The sequence below is a fragment of the Aphelocoma coerulescens genome, chromosome 1, assembly GCF_041296385.1.
Source record: "Aphelocoma coerulescens isolate FSJ_1873_10779 chromosome 1, UR_Acoe_1.0, whole genome shotgun sequence".
Taxonomy (NCBI): domain Eukaryota; kingdom Metazoa; phylum Chordata; class Aves; order Passeriformes; family Corvidae; genus Aphelocoma; species Aphelocoma coerulescens.
This window is the reverse complement of record NC_091013.1, coordinates 77,184,784-77,211,371: the sequence shown is the minus strand read 5'-3', so window position 1 is coordinate 77,211,371 and position 26,588 is coordinate 77,184,784. Positions and strand designations below refer to the sequence as shown.

Below are 26,588 nucleotides of genomic sequence, written 5' to 3'. Positions count from 1 at the left end.
CTTGGTGTTCACCAGAACCCCAGTGTTCCTCACTTCAGAGTTGCTTTCCAGATGGTCAGCCCCCAGCCTGTACTGATGATTAGAGTTAGTCCTCCCCAGCTGCAGGATTGGCATTTCCCTCTGTTGAACTTGCTGAGGTACCTGTTAGCCCCTTGCTCTACCCTGACCAGGATCCCTCAGAATGAGAGTATACCCATGTGGTGTTTTCCTCCCAGCTGAGCATCCGCCACAAACTTGCTGAGGGTGGATGGACTCTGTTCTGTCATCCAGGTCATTATGCAGATGTTAAGCAGTGCATTCCCCTATTTCAGTCCCTGGAGTACACAGATCCTGACTTACCTTCAACTGGACTTGATGCCACTAAGTATAACCCTTTGAGTGCAGCTGTTCAAGTCAGATTTCAGTCCAGCTCTCTATCCTCTTACCTTGCCCCAGCTTCCTTAGTTTGTCAGTGAGGTTGTGATAAGAGAAGGCTGTTACAAGAACAAAGCTGTCAGAAGCTTTGTTAAAGCCACAATAAAGTGTCCACTGCTCTCTTCATCCACTGAACAAGTCATCTCACCATAAAAGGCTATGAGGCTGGTTAAGCATATTTCTCCTTCATAAATCCATGCTGACTGTTCCCAGTCACCTTCATCCAATCTACATACAGAAAGGGTTTGCAGGATGATTTGCTCCATCACTTTTGTAGGGATCAAGGTGAGGCTGACCAGCTTTGTAGGTCCCTGGATTGCTTTCTTGCCCCCCTTTAAAATGGAAGGTATATTTGCGCTTTTCTAGACCTTAGGAATATCCCCTATCACCACAACCTTTCAAAAATTGCCAAGAGAGGCCTTACAATGTCATTAGCCAGCTCCCTCAATACCCATCAGGGCCCAGCAGCCTCGCCAATATCCCATTTCAGAGTTCCCAAAAGTCAGCTGAGGGAAAGTCTTGTCCTGTTACCTTTGCCCAACTTCCCGTACATTGCTGTGGGCCAGTCTTGAGCTTGGCACGGGTGATCCTTTAAAAATCTGCCATCTGTCCTGTGTACTCTTCTCTGCATGGGATTCTCCTGAGTAGGCCAAAACTGCTCTCCTGAATTCTGGTCTTGTAATCATGCTTTTTGCCTTGCTCTTCTTCACAGGGTATGCCTCTCATGGTCACTGCAGCAAAGGTGGCCCATGACCTTCCTATCTCAAGTCTTGTTCTCCCTTGTTTCTAAGTATGAGGCCCAGCTGGTTCACTTGTTAGGTCCTCAGTCACACATTTTAAGAAGTTACTACAAAAGCACTCCAGAAGCTTCCTGAATTGGTGACACCGTGCTGTGTAGGTCAGAACAAAAGCATCTTTGCCAATTGGCTGGTTGGTCCAGTGCACTCACCTTTTTCCAGAAATCAGTCCTTGGTTAGGAAAGCCAGTCCCATGATGTAAAAGATGAGTCTCAGCTGCTGACACCAGTTGTGCAACCAGACAGGATCTGTCCTTCCCCCTTCAAGAAAATAGGTACTGGTAACTAAGCACTTCAAACACTGGAAAGATTTTGGCTTTTACATGCAGGAGGGACAGGAGTTCACTTGCAGTTAGTCTTCTTCAGACTTCTGTATCTAAATGTCCAGGATCCTCTTATGGGTAACTACAAATTGTCACAGTTTTGTCTTTCCTCCTTGCTATTCCAAGCTGTGGCTGATGTGTTCACTCTGGAGTTGCTAAAGGGAAATGGGCCTGTGCCCTAAGCAAGACTGTAGATAGTCTTTTGAGAGGTGTTCTTGGAAGCTTTCTCATATGCTATCACAGGAATGGTTAGACTGTGATCTATATTCTTACTCCCGTGTTGTTGTAATGAACATACTTGATGATACCATTTACTGTAAGAATTATTCTATATAAGAGCTACTAATTTTCCTTTAAAGGATGTATTTGATGGGGAGGGAAAGTGTTGTGGAGAAGGCTGAGGTGACTGATGTCAAAGGATCAAAGACTGTGCTGCCCTGTGTCTCCATTCCATGACTAATTAAGGATGTAGTTTCACAAAACATCCAGTGAGTGACACAGAGTGATTTCCTTTAAGGCTTGCTTCTATCCCACTGCCAGGGATGCCTTCTTATCTGCATCTCATCTAGTGACTGGGTGGCTGCAAAATGAGTTCATTCAGCTTCCTGATTCAGAGTGGGGGTAATCAGAAAGGATTACTTTTCCAATTAGACATGTAAATATAACCTGATGTTTTTGTCATTGGGAGAACAACTCGGTCCAACACAAAGGAGGAAGGATATGTCTGATTATGTGACTGAATGTTCATATTTGTGTTACTGGTTGTATCTAATGAACTGGTGGATTCATGAATTCCTTAAGAGCAGTGCAGAAAAAGGCTTGGGTCAGAACAGCTTGCTCTGGCAAGCCAGAGCCACCATGTATGCCAGTCTAGTCTGGTGACTACTCCTGTTACAGACAAACTACTTTAGCAAACTGTAGATTAAGAAAAACCCAACACTCAATTTTTCTGCATTTTGGTAACACTTGGAAAGCTTTCCATAACCTTTCGTATGGCATTGCTTGTCATTAGTGCCTTAAACTGAAAATAAGTGATCAAATGCATCTTACGAATATCAAGTTTAAAAATCCAGTATGGTGTAAAGAATATGAATTGGTTGAAGTTTTAAAAACAAAGAAAACGCCCTCTTTCAGCTGAATAGCAGAAAGGAGGCTTTTGCAGGCTATGACTTGAAGAATTGCTATTTAGCTTCTATAGGATACATCAAATATGGTCTTGTTTTGTTATTCTGCCTTTCTTGACGTTGACTTAATCCTTTTCCAGAAGAGGAAAGATGCCCAGCGTTTAGGCCTTAAACACACACCCTGTTTTTTGTTAGAATGCTCTTAGAGATGAGAATGATTTTTCTGTGTGTATAAATTTAAAATGAGAGCTGAACAGAAGATTAGATAATCCCCTGGAGCTATCGTGGACCTTCTTATAGACCCTTCGTACAGCAGGGAGTGAGGCTGAACTAAGGGATAGGACCCAGAATTCAGTTGTGCCATACCTGAGCAGTGACCTATGTCAGTTTCCAGAGAGCTGTGTAGTTCTAACCCTGCTTCATAAGGTGAGTTGGGTGTTTTGCATGTAGATGATAATACTATAATGCAAAATATTCATTTAGAACTTTGGTCCACGTGAGTGAGAGAGGCACTTTTCCTCCATGAAAATGCACTCAGGACCTTATTTAGTGTAAGTTGCACAGCATTGATACTAGCCTGGTAACACATTTCAGTCACTACTAGTTCTGTATCCCTCCCTGTGTGGTAAGATTTTAGCTACCCTAAGTTTTCCTTTTACATAATTGAGGTAAGCAAAAGAAGGTGATCTCCATCCATCTAACAACAGCATATTGTCAGCTCTTTGTCATCACTGTCACCCCTACATCTGTCTCTTCTCCAGTGAGTTCTTGGACCTGCTCTTCATGCATCCCCAGTTTCCTCAGCTGAGGCGCCCTAGTTTGGGATCAAGGGGGGAAGGTCCTGTTTCTCCATGAGGCAACAGAGGCAAGGTTTTAAGGTTCTCTTTTGACTCTTTAAGACTTCCCTTTACTGCTAGGGTTGAGAACAAAGGAGTTCCTTCTGAAGAGAGAAATATATGGCAGCAAATTTGCACAGTCCTTTGCCCTCGCTTGTAATTTCACGGATAAGGTTGGGATGTTGAAAATGGACTAAAGTTGGTTATTGCTGTGATACTTTCCTTTGCTGGAATCAAAGTAAGGGTTTTGCTACCAAGAAGTAAGGAGTAAAAAACAAAGTTGTTAGTTACAAAGTGAGAAAATTATAACCATTTTATTCATTTGCTTCTGTTCCATGTAAGTTTTCCCTGGGTACCCTGGGTGCCTTCAGACTTTTCTTTACTGACTGTGGAAAGAATGTTTCAAATATATATAAAACTTTATGCTGAAAACATACTGGCAGAAGTCTGCTGTGCCTACAGAGAGTACAACATGAAGATAACACTGATGTAAAATTATGTTACTATTTTACTTGCTTTATTATTATTTTTAGACTACAACTTTAAGAAGTTTATGGGCAAAGGAACTGAAGTATTTTGATCATGGGCCACCTTGATTTGCAGATTAAAATCAATTGATCTTGTTTTGGGCAATTAGATTCCTATGAAAACTTCACCCTTGGGTTTCCCAGGCCATGGAGGTGATGCATTTCAGCTTCCCTTTCTGGAAAACCTTGGCCTGTATATTTAAATGGTCCTTGATTGTACATCACTGCACAAGGGAAAACACACCATGAGATAAATAGTGTACTTAATTTTTGTTTGGGAAGAGGAAGACGCTGATTTGGGGAGTTGATTTTTAGTTAAATACATTTCCAATTTAAGACAGGTATTTTACCATTTTCTTCCAGCTTTCATGCCCAGCCATCCCACCAGCTGTGTATGCTGTAGGTGCTTGGTGGCACCAGAAACATACTCCCAGGCCTGACAAATCATGGGCAGAGCCCCCAGTGCCATTCAGGAGTGGCATTCAGCTGGAGGAAGTGTCACTGAGGTGCCTAACCAGAGTTAAGACATCTCTGTTCGGGCAGCTGAGCCTTGGTCCATGTGTTAACCCTGAGGCAGGTCATTTGGCTGTAGTAAAAGGTTCACTCATATCCTGCCTACACAGAAGTTTCTCCACAACTGCAAATTGTGTCAGCCAAAGGATGGCTCAGTTGTCTTATCCATGCCTTATGAAGTTTTTGTGTGGCAATTTATTTTAACAAACTAACAGTTTAGCTGCATTGGCTTCTCCTCACATTGTGTTGCTGAGTTTAATAGACATGGTTGTGTCTTGGTACCTTGATTCAGACATTCATCTTTCAGTAGCACTGTCTGGTTTTTTAGGTTATTTTGAGAATTCAGTTTAAAGAATAGATAAAAGTATTTTTCCAGCAAGTAACAATCACATGGATAGGAGCTCGTCACTGGCAGGTTTGAGTGTAGCTTCTTTTTGCCTGTTTTGACCTCTGAGTGCTGAGTGTGTGGCTCTTGTTCGGTCAGAGACCTGCGTGAAATTCTGGCTGGAGACAGCACCTGCTGTACTCGCAGAGTGCTCCAGCATTGGAAGCCCTACAGGCAAAAGGTATTTTGAAATACGTGACAGCTTCCAAGGCTTTTTTTCCTTGAAACTCTTCAAAGCATTGAAGTAATTTGGGCTGATGGAAAAAAAACATTTGGCAACTGTTCTATCTGCTTTGTGTTGGCACCAAAATATATGCAGGACTGATAGAAGGCTCAGGTTACTGAGAAATGCTTTGGGACAAATGATTTCTATGATCAGGGAATTAGTAGAGCTTAAAAAAAAAGGTAATTAAAAAGGGATGGCTAGTTACAAAACCAGGCTGCCAGGGTTATGAATCACTGATATGATACAGGGTGGAAATTATTCTCTCTCTGTGCTATGGACTGAACCCTTTTCTCCTCCCATGATATGATAGAAGAAAATAGTTTGGTAACTCGGTAATAACTCGTACTGGGCAGGTATGTGTTTTAGTTTGGTTCTTGCTTTTAGTCAATATGCTTGTACATGCTAAGTGTGTGTATGTGTCCAGACTTCAGTTGTATAAAAACCTGTATGCAACAGACACTATTTTAGACCTCTTGTCATCAATGTGTGTGTTTTCTGTAGCTCTTAGAATATGAGTGTTGCTTTGAATGTTGTATTAGAGAACACTAGAAATCTTGCAGATATTCTAAGTAGTCAGTCTTTTAAGAGTGTGTACCAGAAGTCTTTCCAAGACAATCATTAGAAAATCTAATTTGGGGTCTAGGAAGGTAATGGAGAAAATGAAAAGTGTTCTTATCAGAAGTTTACACTTTCTACTAATTCTCCTAGCCTTGAAAATGCTTTATTGATTTTTTGCTTAGGAAACATTATACTACTTTATTTTCTTTCATTTAAAAATAAAACTACAGCTATCAACAGACCAAATATAAAAGTGGTGGTAAAAAGAATCATTCACACATGATATGAAAAAGAAATAGGAACTTCTAAAGGAATATACTTTATCTTGCTATTGAGAGTGGTAGATGAAACATAGTCAGCAAGCAGAACCAGTGTACTATACACCAGTATCTCACCCAGGGCTACAGCTGTCAACCTGACTGCTCTGAGCTTTCTCGTATTCCTAATAACTGGAAAGATATTTTTAAAAGAAAGTTTCTTGACAAAGAAGTACAAACATTTCTCATCTTTTTTACAACTAAGAAGAAGGAAAAGAAGTCAGAAGCAGTAACACGATTTCAGTCTTTTCACCATATGACGTATCATAAAGCTGATGAAGTGCAAAGATCAGAAAATGAAAACCATCAAATCTGCATAACAACAAAACGAACAAATCTTAATTGCACATCTCTTTCACAGACTTTCTCACTAATGATTTAAATTCCTTGGAATTTGTATCCACTCAGATCCCAGCTTAGGCATGTATCTGAAAAGGAGTGGAAAAAAGTGAAGATTTATACCAGTTATAAATTCACTTGCTCCACAGTGCAGAGTAGCTGGTATGCATTGTAATGCATTCCCCACTTCTGTTTCATGCAGTTTATTTAAAATTTCTGTTCTGGATGAAAGAATTTTAATAGTCTGTATTAGGCAAGAGAAAACTAAGGAGCTGAACTGCCTGGTCCTCCCTGTGCCTCTAAAGGTGTGGCCTGAACTACAACCAATAGGCAAGAATGTCCATTTTTTTTTTCCTGAAGTTGTTTCTCAGACTTGCAGAAGGAAACATAGTGTTGCTAAAACGTAGTCTTAACACACCACTTGTTCACTGTAAGGAGTGAAAAGTGGGTTTATCCACTTGAAACCGTGGAGATTGTATAGAGCAGTCACAGTACAGTGATTCCACTGGAATTTAGTAGCTGGAACAAGCCCTTCCTGACTGTTTTAAAATGGGTTACAATATGTTTATGGTTGTACACGGCCTGCTGATAGCATGAGCAGTAACCTCTTTTCTCAGCGTTTGCAAAGGAGGCCTTATGGCTTCCCCCTGGGTGCTGAAAGTGTACCAAGTGTCCCAGTCTTGTGTCATTGAGGGAAGATGGAGTTAGACCATGGATGAAGTACTGTTGGCCATTTTTGCTCTGCACTGTGTGCATGTGCACTTTAAGTATGTCACATCTGTGTGTGGTTTGCTTTCCCATTCCTGGTAAGTTTTGAAATACACAAAGATACTACTCTTTCAGCCAAACAAGCACAAGAGTAGTTGTATAGTATAAAACAATGCCTAGAAAAAATACTGGTCTGTGTTTTATAATTACGGTGTTATTATGATGTAATACTATATCGTGTGATATGATCATAGAAAACAGGGAATGCGTTACTGCAGAGGCCTATAACCATAGCTAAAAAGGATATTTAAGTAGAGCTATTGTTCCTGACAGCGTTCCTAGTATAGCCCTGTAGGCACAGAAGATGGGCTTAAACTATCCTTCGAGTACCCCATGCCAGCTGAAATTTACAAACTTTGATTGTTATGCTTGGCAACAGTTGCAGTATCAGAGTAAATGCTTATGTCTGCAGGTACTGGCTCCAGTATCATTAGAAGAGGAAGTAGGACACTTCCTCACTTAAATCCTGTTAATGGTAGTGGGCTCTTCTTTGCCTTTTTCCTTTTCTTTTATTTTTTTTTTTCCCTTGTGTTTGGGATGTGTGGCCTTCAACACAGCCTCTGCTGAGAATGATGCTTTGTAAGAGGTGTTAGCCATGACTCATTCTCCCTTGACACAGGTGGAAGTGTACACCACCTCCTTCACAGACTTCTGAAATCGGATCCTTTTTGCAAACTTTTTCTCACTTTGGCACCTTGTCCATTGCACAATTACTCAAGCTCCCTCAGTGTCAAGAAATAAACCAGCAGTGCTGTGTTTTAGAAAGGTGGAAATAGTAGGTACTTAAAATTTCCCTACTGAGGGGGACAAAAGTTTTTAAATAACTTTCTGGTGTTCTGTTTACCTCAAAACATGCAAGGAGAAGGAACTTTTAAAATTCCTGTGGCTATCTATCCTGCTGTTGTCCTCTTCACAAATCATGGACAAAGACTAGTCTTTTACGCTTCTGGAAAGCAGATTGTGGCATACCTGCTATGACAAGCCAAGTGAAAGGTGATGGCTTGTTTCCATGCCCCTGAGTTTCTTCTGCTACACAGAGCTGCAGGTTTGGGACAGACCTCACAAAAGTTGCTTGTCTCCTCTTGTGCATGGAGAGCCCAGACTGGCCTCAGAGGAGCTGTCTAACTTGTTCTGCAAAGCCTCCAGTGAGGAGATCCCAAAATCCATGGCCAGACTGGTCCCACAGACTAGGGAGAAAGCTTTTACTAGCACAGTGCTTAACTGTTCCTTACGCTAGTTAAGGACTTTTCTGTCCTTACCCAGTGGGACTATCGTGGATTGGCTGTGGCTTGCCCCCTCCCAACAGAACGGGGGAGAAAACAGGAGGAACAGAAGCAAGAAAACCCATGGCTCAAAAGAATGACAGGGAGATCACTCATCAAGTGATTTTTTTATGTCAGGCAGACTCAGCTTGGGGAATTCAATTTCATTTATAGCCAGTTAATACAAATATTTAATTCCAAATTAAATATTGGGAAACAAAAAAGAAAAACATTAAAATATTTAGGGGGAAGACTGTCTCTCCTTTTCCAGGCTTGCTTCATTCCAAATCTGTGTCCTCCCCACTACCTCCCCACAGCCTCACTCTTACACCTTGTCATAGCTGCAGGTGGCAGTCAGTCCTCCCAGAGCAGCTGTGAGCAGTGCAGGGGGCTGAGGTCAGAGTGTCACAGTTTTTCTCTGCTGCTCCTTCCTTCTTGCCCTTTTCCTGTTCTCAAGAGTGCAAGTCCCTCTGGGGGTGTACCTGCTCCTCATGAAGCACCTCCTCCTCCTCAAACCTTGGTGTTCCCTCATTCCCTTCTCTGCTGTGGAGCTGGCTAGAGCTGGGTGTGCCCATCATGGGGAAATCCCACACTCCTCTCACAGCAGCTCCCTGCTCCCAGAACCTCTCTGTGGACACCCATTGGTTGATTGCTGTCCTCCATTTCAGTTACTTCCTATACGTGGAAGATTGGTTTGTTCTTTCACAAGCTGCTTTTTTTTCCCAGATTATCTAAATGTGCTTCCTTCAGCCTTTCCCCATAGGTCTCCTTTCACTTTCTTTTGGATTCCTTCCATTTCATCTATGTCTTTTATAATGTCATGCCTAAAACTGGATGTAGAAGTTGGGCAAAGACTTGTCTGCCTTTAGAAAATGACATAATTGAGTCTCTTGCCTTACCCCAGACAGTTATTGCACAACAGACACACGTTTTGTTTTGCTTGTGTCTGATCAGTTTCTGCTTAATTGTCTCTTCACAGCTTTTTAAATAACATTAATTTCTCCTTCTGAAGTATGTACTAAGCACATTCTTAGTGTTGCCATGTTGATTTTGGACAGTCTCCCCAGTTTGCCTAATTTGTCCTGCTGAGTGCCTGCCATCCCCTTGGGCTTGGAGCCTTCTACTCTCTCCCTGTTCACACAGGACCTCACAGAGCTCCTGTAGCAGGTTCTGGTGTCCCTTCCCCTGCTTCCATGCGCACCTGTGCTCATCTGCTAACATTTCCTAAACACAGTTCACTCTCATGTTGGTATTTCGGGCCTTCTGCTTTCCCTCAAGTCTTTGAGCTGCCTGTTATACCCCATACTTTTGGTTGGGCTATGAGGATTTTTAAAAGTACACTTATATTTTTCTTTACTTGTCAAATCTTTGTACAGGTGATAAATGTGTTTGGCAGATTCAGTAGACCTCTCCCACGCTGTTTTGGAAATGATGGCTGTGTTTGGGCTAGGCTCAGACAGACTCCCAGCTGCCTTTAGAGACCATGGAGCAAGTGAAGAGCATGGCTTTGACATCTGCATTTTAGTGAGCTCCGTTTATGGTCATAGAAAAACAAAGTCATCTAATAAAGAATTATAATATGTGTTTCAGCCACGGGAACAAAGAAGTATTTTCTTGTCGAGGAATCAAATTGGCAGTAGACTGGTTTTTGGAAAGAGGCCACAAGGATGTTACTGTGTTTGTGCCAGCGTGGAGGAAAGAACAGTCGAGACCAGATGCTCTTATAACAGGTAAGCTCCATCTTTGCTTGTTTGTTCAGTGCTTTGCACAGCACGAGTGCTGCTGCTCAAATGAACAGTGCTACTGCTTAAATGAGCAAACCTTTAGCAATGAAAGGCTGTAACAAAAAGTATCTCTGCTGTAGTGACTTCCTTGCGACCTACAGGATGGAAAAAGACAAAGCAATGCCCTCTCCACGTCCTCCTGTTCTGTTCTGCTCATCTGCTCAAGTTTCCCTTAACATTGCTACTTACTTCTTGAAGGATGTAATTGCCTTTGTTAAAATATGCTGTCTGTGCAGCATTAGTACCAAAGAGGCTTGAAGTCAGTCATTTGGTGGGTATTATTTCTTGTGGTGAGCAGATTCTGCCAGGATGGCCTGTCACTGGCCATGCTCTGGGTTATGGGAATTATCCAGACAGAAAGGGACTGGTTCCCCTCTTTGTCATTACTATTAGCAAATAGACAACTTTTGAAAATTTTAATTTTGAATGCGTTTATATAGAAAAAAATATGGTGTAGAAGTATTGATTCCTTCATCAAACTAACAGGTTCTGTGTGAAGGCTGGAGAGACATCCTCCAACTGCCCTAAAGTTGAAACAGAAAGGAATTAGGGGTTAAAAAAACCCTAGAACTTAGAGAGGAGGAAGGGGGTTTTCTGAGGGGGGGGCCCAACATGACTGCCATTAAAGAAGGGGAGGCTTTTGAGACTAATAGCTGTAGCTTCTAAAAGAATACAGAAGCATGTTTTGATTGCCATGAGCATTTTCAAATATCTGGAAAGATCCCCTCAGCACTTCATCCCATTTGCTTGATTGCTACTAGAATATAGCATGTTAACACATGGAAACATTTGGAAAGCCGCAGTTACCCTGTCAGCACTGGCAGTGTGGAGCCTTTCTCTTGAAGCCTTTCCCTTTCACTGTACTGTGTTTGGGGTATGAGAAGAGCATTGGCTAAGTAATAAACATTTGGCCACTTAGAAATAAATAGTGACATCTGCTTGAAGTGTATGTAGGGCTAAATGCCCCAAAAGGCATTTCAAGAAAGCAGCAAGGCTAGAATCGACCTTGCAATGATCAATTGTCTAGCAATGAGAAATCAGTTTTCCATGTGTCATCATGTACCCTGAAAATGGGAGGAACATCAGAGCAGGTTGTTGTATCTTCTGTGAAAGTACTGCATCTTCTGTTTTCTTCTAAGGATGCAGAAAGCCTGTGTGCTACCAGGCATGTAAAATACATGGTGCTGGCACTCTGTTGCCAGAGATAAGCACCTGAAATACGCGGCCAGCTGGAGTTTGGAAAAAGCCCTAGATGAGTAACATGGGGATGGTTCTATACTGTCAGCATTCATGAGAGTCTCTTGGACTAAACAACAGCCACATCTTTCTTACCAGTACCTGCCAGTCATCACATGGCAGATCTTTTTATTCTTTCTTAGCAGGGAAAAAAAATCACCTCCCATCACACTCTCACTCATCATTTACCACATTGTGGGGCATTGAATACAAAAAGGTTGTATTTCATTTAAAATCTTGTGCTTTTTCTACTAAGCAGACAAATGCTTGTATCAAATATATTGTTTATATGTAATATTAATGCTGTATTTCTTCCTGTTGGAATATTTCTTTTTCCCAGATGGAATATGTCCCCTGTCAAGTTTCTTATGCTACAAAACAGTTGAGTTATTTATTACCCATTACTAAGAGCCATGATTCATATTCACTATGCAAGCATCTTCTGCTGTTTTAGATGTTGCCTAGTTTTTTTGTGTATTTTTCTTTCATAGCTTATCTGTTCTGAGGAGAGTGATAGGTAGGAGAATCAACAGAAGGGGTAGGTGCCCCAGTACTAGGTACAACGTCCTTAGTAGCCTGAGGTCCATCTTTCAAACCTCCTTGGGATCTCTGGGTTCTGCACAGGAAAAGGGAAAATACTTTTGGGATATGTGAGTGACAGATTGTGTAGAACAAGAAGGAAGTACATGAAATGCTAAATATGATTATTTAGAAGGACTGAAGAGAAATCTGGCTTTGATAAGAGCTTGCGTATAAACGTGTAAACCATTCAAGGAAAGATACAATCTAAACTGTTACTGGTGTGAACAAAAAAAACCAAACAAAACAAACCACCACCATTTTTGCTGTTGGTTACAAGATGACAGCAGAGGTCTTTCTGGGGAATGCTGTTAATATTTGTGGAGAACCTGAGTGCTTGTACCGAATGTGGGTTTTCTAGTCCTTTGGGTACCCCTTCTCTTGATGGGCAGGGATTCAGTGAGACAGTCCCATTCCCCTACTGGATGAGAAAGTCCCATTCCCCTACTGGAATTCTTTCAAAAGATGCTTCTTGCTGGGTTCCACAAAGAAATGAAGTCTGTCCTTACCAAGGAGCTCAGTTATGGGAAAGCCGTGGCTGTTCTTGGGTATAGTGCTCCTATTCAGTGGTGTTTAAAATGACCCCTTCAACCAGAGGAGTTCTGCACAGATGTTTTGATAAAATGGGGTTTTTTTGAACCACAGGAACATGAACAAGATCCCTTGTGTTAGTCTTAGAGAAATGGTGTGGAGCAGGAGGTTTTGATTTGTTTGTAGGGTTTTTTGAAAGTATTGCCAGCTGACTGCTGACTGTAAGTTCAGATATCATATATGGGACACCTTCTGCTGGACTATAACCACCTAAGACATTTTTAGTCCTAAGTGCTTGGATTTTCTTCCTCAAGTCTAATGTTTTTAGAGATTAAACAATTTTTTTTCTTTTCTTTATTGTTTGATTTTTGATTCTTATTCCTTGTAGATCAAGAAATCTTACGTAAATTAGAAAAGGAGAAGATTCTTGTGTTCACACCATCCCGGCGCGTGCAAGGGAGAAGGGTGGTGTGCTACGATGACCGATTTATAGTGAAGTTGGCCTTCGAGTCAGATGGCATCATTGTCTCTAATGATAACTACAGGGATCTAGCTAATGAAAAGCCAGAATGGAAGAAGTTCATAGATGAACGCTTGTTGATGTATTCATTTGTTAATGACAAGTAAGTCATTCTGTCTTTATATGTACCACTAAAATAATTGAAGAAAGGACAGTTTGAAGATTTGTATGAACTTTTTAGTTTGCACCCAAATTATTAGGTACATGTAGGAAAACAGGAGGAGTAGCCAATCATAGATTTGGTCTTCTGATTAAAAGTACTCAAAACTGTTTTTCTAGCAACATTTTTGTGTCTTTTTATGCTGTTTTTTCCTCTTTGGTGTATGCCAATGTATATTCAGTGTATGCTATGGTATAATATTCCAGCTCTGTTGATACACTGAGCCAGCATATTCCAACTGTTGATATACTGTGCCTGTGGTTAGACTCCTAAGTCCTAGAGTCACAGAAAAACCCATGTTGGAATGAACCTCACAGGGTCTGTGGTTCAACTGTCTGGTTAGATCCATCTATAGTAACTCTGTACCCCAGCCTACAGATCAACTGCAGTTGCAGCTAGTGGCTTCTGGTACTGGGAGGGACTCAGTACCCCACCAAGCAGGCTCTTGTACTGAGGTGCCTGAATGCTGATGCAAGGGTCCTAGGCAGTCAGCACAGTTTTGCAAAGCTAATAGGGGTGTTTTAAGAAATGGCTGCTTGTATTGCTGCCCTTACTTCTGATTTTGGGATGGGTTATTTCCAGCCCTGCTTTGCTACAAAGCATCAGCTGAGCTGGACCAAAGATGTCTGTAGCAGCCTGGAGGTGTCCATACAGTCTGTTCCTGTGACCTACCTGTCAGGCAGTACCTGCAAATTGCAGTACCTGCAATTTGACCTTCCAAAACTGCTCTCGGGGTACCCGGATTTAAAAACGACAGGATGGCAGGTTAGGGTGTAGCATAGTCATGAGGTTCTTGGTCATTGCTTGAGGAGTGCGAAAAGGCTTGTTTGTTTCCATAATACTTTTTTCTTTCTTTATAGATTTATGCCTCCTGATGATCCTCTTGGTCGCCATGGTCCAAGTCTGGACAATTTTCTTAGGAAGAAGCCTATTGTGCCAGAACATAAGAAGCAACCGTGTCCGTATGGTAATTTGATTTAACCCATCAATTTTTTTTGTACTGGGACTGGGGACCAAGCTCCTGCTTTACTTTAACATTGCCAGAACTGTTAAAAACTCTTTAACATTGGTTTTAACATTGTTTTTTTAGCCTGAGATGGGTTGAAATGCTGAGCTGATGGTGGAAACCATAAGAGATTTTTTCATGTGCTACTTAGAAAACATTTCTGTCTACTAGTTGAACTAATAGAACAATTTAACTAATCATTCATTGGAATAGATCCAAATCAACACCTACATTCTGCAGGTTCCAGAAGCCCTTTTCTAATGTCATGAGATATTGAGCTTTTCTTCCAGAAAATTAATTGAGCTGTCTGAAGGTTAGCTACTGAGCATTCCTACAGGCATCTTGACTGAGCTGAAACCTGCTGGCCTTATGGCTGTAGGACTTCCCTGTTAAGTTTTCTGCTTGTATATTGCCTTGGCCCGACACAGCAAGGTGTGTAGACTCCCTGGCAGTGCCACATTCAGTTCAAAATGTGGCTGGTAGTGTTGGTCTGCATTCCCAGGGCATCACCTGCAGAACGCTACCACTGCCTCTTTTTTCCCCACAAAACAGGAGAGGAGCTCTTAGAGCATACCCTGTGTTGCACCAAACCTATCTCGTTTGCAAGATCTTTCAAATCAACAGTAAAACTTTAAATGAGGGGCATTTCTGTTATTTGATGGCTAACAGATCTTGTTTGAAGTTTTTTAAATCTGCTTATGTCTGTATTAACAGGGAAGAAATGTACCTATGGACACAAATGCAAATACTACCATCCAGAAAGAGGAAATCAGCCTCAGCGATCTGTAGCTGATGAACTTCGTGCCATGTCTAGAAGCACAGCTGCCAAAACTACAAGTGAAGGAGGACTGGTAAAAAGCAATAGTGTTCCCTGTAGCACTAAAAGTGATGGCACTTCAGAGCTGAAGCGTGCTGCTCCAAAGAGGCAATCCGATCCTAGTATAAGGACTCAAGTCTATCAAGACTTGGAGGAAAAGCTTCCCACCAAAAACAAATTGGAAACCAGGTCTGTACCTTCTTTAGTTAGTATACCAAGTTCCTCTGCTGGAAAACCCCAAAGTACTGCACCTTTAACTAACGGCCTTCCATCCGGAGTTCACTTCCCACCTCAGGATCAAAGACCACAGGGACAGTATCCTACAGTGATGATGGCAACCAAAAATCATGGAACACCAATGCCTTATGACCAGTATCCAAAATGTGAGTCTCCGGTGGATATAGGCTATTACTCCATGCTGAGTGCATATTCAAATCTCAGCGTATCTGGCCCACGTAGTCCAGAAAGGCGCTTCTCCTTGGACACGGATTATAGGATTAGCTCTGTAGCTTCCGACTGCAGCAGCGAGGGGAGCGTCAGCTGTGGCAGTAGCGATTCCTACGTGGGTTACAGCGATCGCTCGTACATGAGCTCGCCTGACCCACAGCTAGAGGAGAACTTGAAGTGCCAACATATGCACCCCCACGGCCGCCTTAACACCCAGCCCTTCCTGCAGAGCTACCACGAGCCTCTCACCCGAGTGCAGAGCTACAGTCACGAAGAACCAAAGCATCACCACAAATCTCCCATTCCATACATGGCTGTGCATCTGCAGCACCCAGCAGTCGGGGCTCGTTCCAGTTGTCCGAACGACTACTCCGCATCTCAGAGCTCGTCCCATTCAAAGGCGCTGCATCTGGGGAGAGCGCTGGTGTCCACGAGAATCGACAGCATTTCGGACTCCCGTTTGTATGAAAACTCTCCGTTAAGACACAGAAAGCCTTACGCTGCCCAGGAAGGTCTGGGAGGTTGGGACAGGCAGAGTTACGGGATGGATGCCTACGGCTACCGCCAGACATACTCCTTGCCCAGCAACCCCACGCAGCCGTGCTACGAGCAGTTTGCCTTCCAAAGCCTTCCCGAGCAGCAGGACCAGCCCTGGCGCGTACCTTACTGTGGAATCCCGCAAGACCCCCCAAGGCACCAAGACACCCGGGAGAAGGTTTACATTAACCTCTGCAACATCTTCCCCCCCGATCTCGTGAGGATGGTGATGAAGAAGAACCCTCACGTGACGGACGCTCAGCAGCTCGCTGCAGCCATCTTAGTGGAGAAATCTCAGCTAGGTTATTGAGACATGATGCATCTTTGTGGTGTCTCGTAGTTTTCAGCTCAGCGCTAACGCTGAGGGAGGTTTGCTACAATAGCATTTGGGATCTCCTTCTCAGCAAGGAGGTTATAGAGTAATCCATTTATGTGAAATACTGTATCATGGAGTCTGTATGTATAGCCCCATGCATTGGAAGTACCAGATATGTTTTGTGTTCTAGTTTGAAAATTTTTAAATGGCTATTTTCACATCTGGAATATGTTCCAGTTTAAATTAATATATATATATATATAAAAATAATCTGTGGTCTCTGGTTATAATCTTTGGTGCATCAGGGGTTTATATGCAGCACTTTCTTACCATTGTTACATTTTGTTGGGAATTTTTTGTTTCATTTTTTAACTTGCTGGATGCTTATCCTTGGGCTGTGAGATATTAACCTGCAGAAAGAGGATTTTGCTACTTCTGGCAGGCAATTTTCAAGCCAATTTTCAAGCCAAGTTTCTGAACTTTTTACAACACCATAAGTATGTCTGATGTATGTTTGTTTGTTTTTGTGAGCTTTTTGTGCTGTAATCACCTGTTTGTAGAAAACAAAGATTTACTACAGCACTGACCATTTTTTGAAACAAGTAATTAAGTTACCAGTTAACAGTGAAATGGGTAATGTATTGGTAATTTATAGTATGGCACTTTTCGTTGCTTTCTTTGTTTTGCTTAAATAGTTACATGTTTTTGTTGATGCAGTCAATTAGTAAGATCAGATGCAAACAGAGGAGGAAAATTTTTTTTTTTTTTACTAATCTATGGATATGGTAAAAGCCTTATTGCCTGATTTTCAAAGGTACTGAGAATTTGCAGCCCCCTTGGAAGCTAAGAGAAGCTGCAAATGCTCAGGATCACCCCAAACCCTGTTTCAGTTCCCATGTGTTGTTACCCAGCTCTGTGTATTTCTGGTCAGTAGATGGGAACCTGAAATCGTAGGGCCCTGTTTAGTTGTTTTATATGTTTTTTCTTTGTATTGCTGCACAACTGTACTGGATAAAATATGCTTTTCATAAAATATTTACCTGTTTTTAAATGAATTTAATTATCTCAATGCAAGTTTTGTATTTAAGATACTGTTTGATTTTTCTTGCTATTTATCAAGGCTGGCCTGAAAAGGTTTTTGTGTGTTCAGGATATGCAACATTTATTAACTGCACTATGGTAATGATATTGTAGCTCAAAATAATAACTTAAACTTTTTTTTCTTTTTTGGCTGGGGAGGGGAGAGTTGTGGGGAGAGAAGATACCATATGTGGTCCTGGAGTTAGTTTTTCGCTTTTTGCATTGTGTAGGCCTGATTCTTGCCACAAATAGTGTAGTTTTAGAAACAGACAAACCAAGTCTGTTTTAGCATTAGTAAGGGATATTTCTGGTTTAAAGTCATGGGTTTTACTAGCACCTCATAAGCTTTTATATATATATATGAAAAATATAAATAGTTTTTGCAATTGATGTCAGATGTACTTCCATGACGTGATCAGTTGCCGACAGTTTTAGGTTTCCATCCATTGTAACAATGTTCAGTGTTAAAAAAGTGTCACTAGTTTACACTAATACAGCTGATAATTTTGGTACACTTGCTGGAATTTTAAGTAAGGCCCTGAAGAACCAGAAAGTACCTTTTACTGTTGATACAAATTGTATCTTTTTAACTGAGAACTATTTTGATTTGTAGATTAGAAACACAAATGTATAACTAGTCTTTTGGGCAACATTTTATCCCTTATTTAAAAATTAGAGATTTCAGACATAGAATAGATTTAGGCAAGTGAAAGTAGGTATTTATTTAGGTGTCTGTCTCAATTTCACATACTAAAAGGAAAAAATAAACTATTGGCATCTTCTTCCTTCTAAAATCTTTGTAGTGGGAACTCACTAAAATAAAGGTAAAATGCTGCCTGAAAATGATGTCCAAGCACCTTTGAATACGAAGACGTTTTCACTACTTGTGTGACACCATGTGTTGCAGCAAGTAGGGTTTGGGTATACAGTAAATGCTTCTAAAGAGCATTGTGCTATAGACATATCCAATAATCTGAACCATGTTCAGCAAACCAACTCAGGACGTGGTGCTCCTGCAGCTTCCACTGCCGGAGCGCTGCAGGTTCTGCCACTGCCTGTCCCCGTGGCAAGGCCGGAGGGGCTCTACACCATCTGTCCTGTGTTGTCTGTTTAGGGAGAAGACCTCTTCACCTGTGGCAACAGCTTTTCCCTGGATTTGGTTGGTGGCCATCCGTAGAGCATGTTTTAATGTAGAGAATGATGCAGCGCTGACGCTGAGGTTTGGACTGGGAAATGGGTCTCATCTTAGTTGTATGCTAAGATTTGGTTAAATTGAATTACACTGAAGTACTACACCATAGTGTAGATGCAGCTGTTTTAATAATGCAATTATTATGTTGGTGTTTTTAATGGGTTTCTACATTTATTTTTTATGTAGGTATTTACTTCTGCCGAAAGTTCAATTCCTTTAAGCATGAACTGAAACGTGCATATGTAAAAGAAGCGGTTTGTGTTTTTCCCTGTGATGTGAGCACCAGGATGCTCCTGCCATGCACATGCCACAGCCTGGCCTAGAGCAGGGGCTCAGCAGGCTCAGCCATTGGGATATCGGTGCGAGGAGGTGTGTGGGACTGCGAGCTGCACTGCTCAGGCCTGAGATCCCACAGTCCATTGCCTCTGCACATATCCAGGGCAGTATTGAATCCCCAGAAGGGTGGTGATTCTTGTAATAGGTTCTGTGCTTTGCACCCCAGCACTGAAAATGCTTTAAAAATACAAGAGCAGGAGTAACTTGGTGGATTTCAATGTTGTGCAATGATGTGCTAGTTCCCCTTAGACTCGCTTATTTTGGGTAAAGGAAATTTACTGTGGACAAAACATTTGCCTTGATACTTCCTTTTGTTTTGCTGTGTTAACAGATTGAGGAATTGTGTGTGAACTCCTCCATGATGAGGAGATCAGTGTGTATATTTAACAACTTCTAAAGAGGACACCAGTAACAAACGTGGATGCAATGATTCTGGTCAAATACTACCTTTGTCTGTGTAATTGCATTGATGCAAATAACTGAACTGTAACCTCCCGTGTTACTTAAATAGCAGAGGTAATTCAGTGATACTGTCTTGGCTCCAGCTGAGTGCCAGAGATGCAATGAACGATTTAGTACCTTCAAGTTAGAGGTGTCCCTCAGCTAAGAAGAGGGCAACACTTTTCCTTTGTCTTCAGTACTTGAGAGTTGTTTCGATACCTAGCAGAAACTCTGCATTTTTAGATAAAATCCCAAGCTGTTATAAGTGCATCAGTAATAGTATATAGATATACAGTATTTTTAATGCACATACATTAGGCATCTGCCCACAACTGTTTTCAATGCAACAACCATATTTAGAGTTTTTAAGTATGTCCTGTAGATAACTAACTTCGAGTTAAATATACCCAGGGTATGACAGTATTAATCACTTCGTTGTCTTTTATTTCTTAAAATATGTGTAATATATATATATATATTTGTGTATATATACACACATATATTTGGCAAGTGGGTTTAAGATACTGCTAATGGTCTGAGGTAAGATCATACTTTTCCAGGTGTCCCATTTTCTTTGATATGTCTGAATTCTGGCTTGGTCCTCCACTGCAGAATAGCTCTGGGGAGGGCCAAAAGCCTGATGTGTTCAAGTGATGCCCCAAAAAGAGAAGGCGTGCCGGGCTGGGGAAGCCTTCGAAGGAGACCCCTGCAGCCTTGGCAGATGTGGACTGGTGCTGAGCTGTTGAGGAACTTCTGCTGTGAAAGTTTTAGCTAAGGGTGAACACCTTTCCAAAAATATCAAAGCTGTCGGTGTAAACCAGAGTACCTCGCTTGGAAGGGGACGCTGCAGAGGTTTGCTCCAGCAGGGTCAGCGCCAGAGGACTAAATGCGTTGGGTGAGAGATACTGCAGCATCTTGACACAGTAAGAGACTACCAAAACATTTATCAGTTTCATCAGTCGGTGGTTTGACCAAGGTATTTTCAGTGTGTAAAGCTTGAAAAATGAGACACAATGCTTTCCTGCTCTCTGGAGCATTTAGAAAAATACCCAGCTGACTTTTCATTGCTACTGAAAATTTAAAATACTGTGCAATTAAAGAGACCATTTTAAAAAAAATAAAAATAACTTAGAAATTATTTATTTTTATTTACAGTGTGACTTGCTAATTTATTCCTTGCATTATAAGGCCATGGTGGAGTGCCATTTAAGTTTTTTTATCACAGGAACTAAGACTGCTTAGAAGAAAACCAATAGATTTAAACTTAAAACAAAATTCTATGGCCTTGTTTTGTTTTCTGTAAAAGGGCTGAGGTTTTATAAATGTCAAATCACATTTTATATACTTTGTAAATTTTAGAGAGGCATAGTTTAAGAATCTTGTTCCAATTAAGTATGTTTGGGCACATTGTTTAGGCTAATCATGTAACTAAACCTGGAATCATCTGTATTGAGTGGTTTTTCCATCTACCTTTTGCTCGGTAATGTGAGAGATGTTCAAATGTCACCTTTAGGTGTTCTAGAATACATTTCTCAAGGTTTCAGCAGAAGCTGGTGACCTAAGCACCCAATCACACGGGAGATGTGCATTTGCGTGGGAAGCACCCTGCAGCCTGCTGGGTTTTCCTTGCCATGCTGGTGCACATCAGCTCTGTCAGAGATGTTTATAAAGGCACTACCGAACAGCGTGTGCGGTTCGTAGTTACCAGAGTGCTTGAAATCATTTTCCAGCTTCCATTTTCAGGTCTTAAAGGGTTGTCATAACTTGTGCTTGCAGTGTTTATTACTCTGTCTACCCTTTAACCTAAATGACTGCAATAGTTCTCGTTCTGTCTCACACTCAGTAGCCCTGGGAGGGCCCAGTCTCCCAGACACCAACACGTACGCCTGACATCAGCAGAAGTAGAGGCATGGGCCGGTGTTAGAGAAGCCCTGAGTCAGACTGGCGTGTATGTGAGTGCAGCAGGGCTGAAGCCTTGAGGAGCACAGCTGGAGAGCCACCTCCTCCCAAACAAAGGGGAGATCTCACTGGTGCTGACAGGTCATTCAGCCAGGATTGCCCTTTGCGGGTATTGGGAACACCTACAGACCAAATTTTCTTAGATGCTTAAGCACAGCCATCGTCTGTGTTTCAAAGTATAACAATCTACTCTTCACCTTTTAAAACAAAACCTCTCTGCTTTTGTTGTAGAACAACCCATTTTATTCTGGTCTCAGATAAATTAACCATGTGAGATCGGCTAGTTGGTTACTTCTTATTTATCTAAATGACATTCTTAATGAAGCTGAAATTTAAAAACTGATCTCCCAGCATCCAGTAGAGTATCCTCCAAGGAAGCAATGCAGATACAGCAGCAATAATTGTATTTTGTAGTTATTTTCCCAGTCATTATCTCTGTATTTGTGTTGAGTAGGTGAGATTTTAATATTGTCCAGAAGTCCACTCTGGGAAAACCATTAGTTAAACATAATGTTTGGGATACTTGATAAAGCAGTTGTCAAACTGGCTCTTCATTCCTTCACTGGTTGTTCTGTATTATTTCTGTGATGTGACTATTCACATCTTAAAACTACCTTTAAATCGTACAAAAGAACATGTACATGGATTCTGCTTTTAGAGAAAAAAAAATAAAGATTCATTTTCCTCATTGATGGGCTGGTTTTGTTTCATAAAAAAAAAAATCTCTAGAGCAGTTAGTGAGTTATAGACAGCTTTGTGTTCCTACCTGAATAACAAAACTGCTCACTTTGAGTAAATCGGAACAGTTTCAAACATAGAATCATAGAAAGGTTTGGTTTAGAAGAGACCTCAAAGATATCTAGTCCCAATGCCCTTGGCATGGGCAGAGACGCCTTTCACTGGACATGGTCAGCCTGGCCTTGGACACCTCCAGGGATGGAGCATCCACAGCTTCCCTGCGCAACCTGTTCCAGTGCCTCACCACTGTCACAGTGAAGAATTTCTTCCTAACATCTAATCTAAACCTATTTTAGTTTAAAACCATTGCCCCTTGTCCTATCTGCCCATAGAAAGAGTCCCTCTCCCTCCTTTTTCTAATCTCCCTTAAGGTACTGGAAGGTGCTGGAAGGCCTCCTGGGAGCCTTCTCCAGGCTGAACAACCCCCACTCTCTCAGCCTGTCTTCATAGGGGAGGTGCTCCAGCCCCCTGATCATCTCTGTGACCCTCTGGACCTGCTCATACAGGTCAACATCTTCCTTGAGCTGAGGATCCCGGAGCTGGACGCAGCAGCATTCCAGGTGGGGTCTCACCAAGGGCAGGATCCTCTACCTTGCCCTGCTGGCCACAAGCAGGATACAAGTGGCTTTATGGGCTGTGAGCACACACTGTTGACTCATGTCCAGCTTTTCATCCACTAGAATCCCCAGATTTCCACAGGGCTTCTTTCAATAACTTCTCCTGGTCTGTACTCATGTCTAGGATTGCCCTGAGCCAGGTGCAGCACTGTGCACCTGGACTTGTTGAACTTCCCTCTGGCTGACATCCTCCAAGTATGGCACCTGCACCACCCAACATGGTGCCGCACACAAACTTTCTGAGGGTGCTGTCAGTCCCTCTGTGTCACTGATGAAGATGTTAAAGAGCACCAGTCCCAGGACAGAGCCATGAGGGACACCACCTGCCTCCACCTGGACATTAAGGCATTGACCACAAACCACTGTCTGCATCCAGCCAGCCAGTTCCTTATCTACTGTATAATCCAGCCATCAAATACACATCTCTCTAGTTGAGAGAGAAGGGTATCATGTGGGACCATACATAAGCATGTATGATTATAGATTATCAGTTCATTTTTAATGTAGTAATTTGTATTTAATAGGCTCTTTCCCTTCATTTTGCTTACCAAGAAAAAAGCCTCTGGGATTAAGAGGACACATCAGTCATTTATAGTAGCAAATTTTGGATTTAGACATTGTGCCAGTGAACCTAGTGTCCTTTCTTTGAAGAAACTGGTGTGCTGGATCATTCAGAGTTATAAAGCCGTAAGTGTGATTTGCCATGTCCCTAAACATGCTGGTTTCTTCATAGGTGAGTTGCTGGCACAGGTTGGATCTCAGTTTTTAGCTTGCTTCAAGAATGCCAAATACAGCCATTCTTTTTTTCTCAAAACATCAAGCCGCTGGTGTTTGTATCTGTTTGTATAATCTGGTTTGGTCTCTTTGGATAGTGGTCATACCAGCACCTGAGGCTTCTCCTCCATAGTTCTGGTTTCTCCCTTAGGCTGATCAAGCACCGTGAGTTTCCCCAATTCAGTCAATTCTCTAAATCCCATGAGATCTGCCTGCATCACCTGCAGGGCAAGCCTGGAGAGCCTGTCACCTGTTTACAAATTTCTCTTGCATAAGCCTTAACAAAATGCCTGTGAGCCTGACAGGCATCACAGCAGCCTCTGATGCAGGTTGAAGTGTTGTGACACTGGAGATGAAAGGGCTCTGTCACTCACCCTGGAGCTGAAACCTGAACTTGACAACCTGCATGACCTTGTTTGGAGAAGCTAAGGAGAGGCTGCTGTATGAACACACAGGGATGCTCCTTATGAGACCGTTTCCAAGCAGCACAAAATGTCACTTGGGCTGCTCTGGGCAGCGTCCTCCAGCCTCACAGAATCTTTGAGATCATTCCATGCTGACAAAATGAAGGGACATTTAGAGATTTTGTGTCCTGGTGCATAAACTGCCCCTTTGCTGACTGTAGACAAATATCTGGCATGGAATTGGGCACACTGTGAGCACATGCATTGAATGCCACCATCATCCTGCTCTTCAGGGTCACAGGAGAGGACCTGTGTTCAGCAACCTCAGGACCTGCTCCTGAGACACACCTGGCGTGGCAGAGCCAGCAGCAGAAGTGTTGAAAATGGTTTAAACTGCTTCCACCGACCGGCTTTGTCACGCACCCTGTTTCACTGAGCCTTCCCACCAGGCTCCCGGAGTCCCACAAGCACCAGGAAGGAGCTGCTGCCCTGCGTTTCCCTGCCCATCCCTGGGGGCGTGTCCAACCCACAGAGCCTGGAGACGCTTCAGGCTGAGGAAGACCTGCGTAAATCCAGCTCGTAGGAGACCCAGGAGCTCAGTCATCCCTGGAGTCACACAGGGCAGGACAGGGGTGGCTCAAGGAGCAGGGGTGTCCCAGTCCCACCGTGGCCGCCAGCAGGGTGCTGGGACACACGCGAGCACTCGGTGGCAGTGGTGGGGAAGATGTTCTGGTGCCGCTCCATCTGATGGTCTCTATAGCAACAGTCGGGCTTTTTCTTTCCCAGCTGAACTGCCAAGAGCAGCAGGTAGGTATGACGGAAATTCAACGCTGATATTAATTTACATGAGCTGGGTGAAGTGTAAGCAAGAGGACTGTGGGGGATAAGGAGCTGGCAATGCTCTCCAGGCCCGTTCCTTATGGCAGCCAGGCTCATCTTACAGAGATCCCCGATTGCCCCCTGGAACCAGAGCTGCAGTGCTGGTTTGGGTGACCCAACATTCCAACCCTTGGGAAGTGGCCTGAAAGGGGGAAAATTGAATTGGGGTCTGGCCAGGTTGCCTGTGAGAAGGAATTTTTGGGTTTCATCCACCTCTACAAAACTTTCAGGCATGCACAAACCTGGATTTTATTTTATGTTTTACCAATTTCAGGAATAGAAAGTCTATTTTCCCTGGTGGGGGAAAAAAAAAGTGAACTGAATTCAGTAGCAGAACTCCCTGTCTCAGGCAATGTGTTTTCCTACCTGTCCTTCCAATGCAGCCACCTCCAGCAGTTGTTGGGGGCTCTGGCATGAGCCACATGTTTGCAGAGTGCCTATAAACACAGAGCTGCTGGGGCTCAAACCTGGTTAAACATTTTGGGCTTTCTGGGGGGTGCAGACCATGGTGACCCTCAGTACTAACCTGCCCCCAGTGTTCGCAGGCTGAGGCTCTGCCCTGGTCTGGTCACGGTCACCATGGCGAGGAGAGTCAGATGCTCCAGGAACTGCGGAGAGGGATGATGTGATGTTTGTTTGTTTATTTAATGCCTGATTAAATGAGCTTCCCTTGGTTCCTCTGCGACAAAGTGATTTAATTAATGCTGAAACTCCGCACACACAGGATGCAGCAAAGCTGCTCACAGTTGGCACGGGCTACATCTATAGAATTATTTCAGAAAAAGGTAAACGTCAACATGATAAAAATGGAAAGTGTTAGCATGCCACGTGCTGCCAGGAAATGGGGCTGCTACCCTATTCTAAACCTGGATCAGACTTTTAGTGAAAGTTAACTTGCTCACCCCACCTTTTGACATTTAAAGCTAATTTAATGGCATGCCCACCCCCAGCTGAGGGCCAGCAAGTGCCGTAGGAGGCGTGCTGGCTTCCACTCACTAACTCGTCAGTGCACATCAACTGCAGAAAGCCAAGCGGCAGCAGAACTTCTGTCAGACCATCACAAAAACTGGGAGGAAACCCCCCAATGGCTGCAGGTTTACAAATATTGCCCTCTGCAGTCAGGGCAATGAGGTGGCCGAGCTGCAAGGCCACAGGTGTCTGCATCCCAGTGACTGCGTGCCCACCTGCAGCCCGGCTGCTTCCAAATCCATACCCTGGTGCAGGCACAGATGCAAAGACCACTTGTGAATTTAGAGAAAAGACCCAGGATGAACTGCAAGGAGAGAAGCTGCTGGCCAGCCATCAAGTGTGGAAATAGCATGGAGCAGAGAGGGACAAGGAAGGACACCACCATTTCAAGTGGCAATCAAGTTGCTTCCTACCTTACAGACCAGGCACCACTCTCTGATGCCTGGCACGATTGAATTCACTCTCCTTCCCTGCAGGAGAGCATTTTTCATCGTACAACTCTGCTACAACAACGCTTCAGACAGACCTTTACCTACAGGCAACTCCAACAACATCTTCACCAGGGCAAAATCCTGACTGCCGCAGAGGTGACTGAGAACCCTCCTGTGCCGACCAGAAGCAGGACCGCGCTCCCTCCCTTCCCCCTGCAGGGCAGACTGTGACCATTTCCGGCCATTTAGGCTTGTCCAAAGTGGCTGCTGCAGCACAGGAAGCGCTGTTCCCAGGCCGGGTCCTCCAGCAGCTGCCAGGGGAGAGCTGCCACCCCTTCCCGGACCAGCTCCTGCCGGCTACTAGCAGCAGATGTGAACCTGCATGTTCCAGGTAATGAGCTGCCAATCCCGTCAGAGCCAGACCAGGCCAGCTTGAGCAACGCTACA

General features: G+C 43.0%; 1 protein-coding gene across 3 annotated transcripts in view; it reads left to right on the top strand.

Moving 5' to 3' along the window:
* The window catches only part of ZC3H12C (zinc finger CCCH-type containing 12C), a 44,613-nt gene extending 22,596 nt beyond the window's left edge, over positions 1-22,017 (top strand). For all 3 annotated transcript variants that reach the window (XM_069014261.1, XM_069014252.1, XM_069014245.1), the window contains 4 exons: positions 9,979-10,118; positions 12,907-13,141; positions 14,059-14,165; positions 14,919-22,017. In XM_069014261.1, the coding sequence (XP_068870362.1) occupies positions 13,119-13,141; positions 14,059-14,165; positions 14,919-16,315 (1,527 nt within the window). In that variant the 5' untranslated portion in view covers positions 9,979-10,118; positions 12,907-13,118 and the 3' untranslated portion in view covers positions 16,316-22,017. The remainder of the gene's footprint in view (positions 1-9,978; positions 10,119-12,906; positions 13,142-14,058; positions 14,166-14,918) is intronic.
* Positions 22,018-26,588: the final 4,571 nt, after the last annotated feature.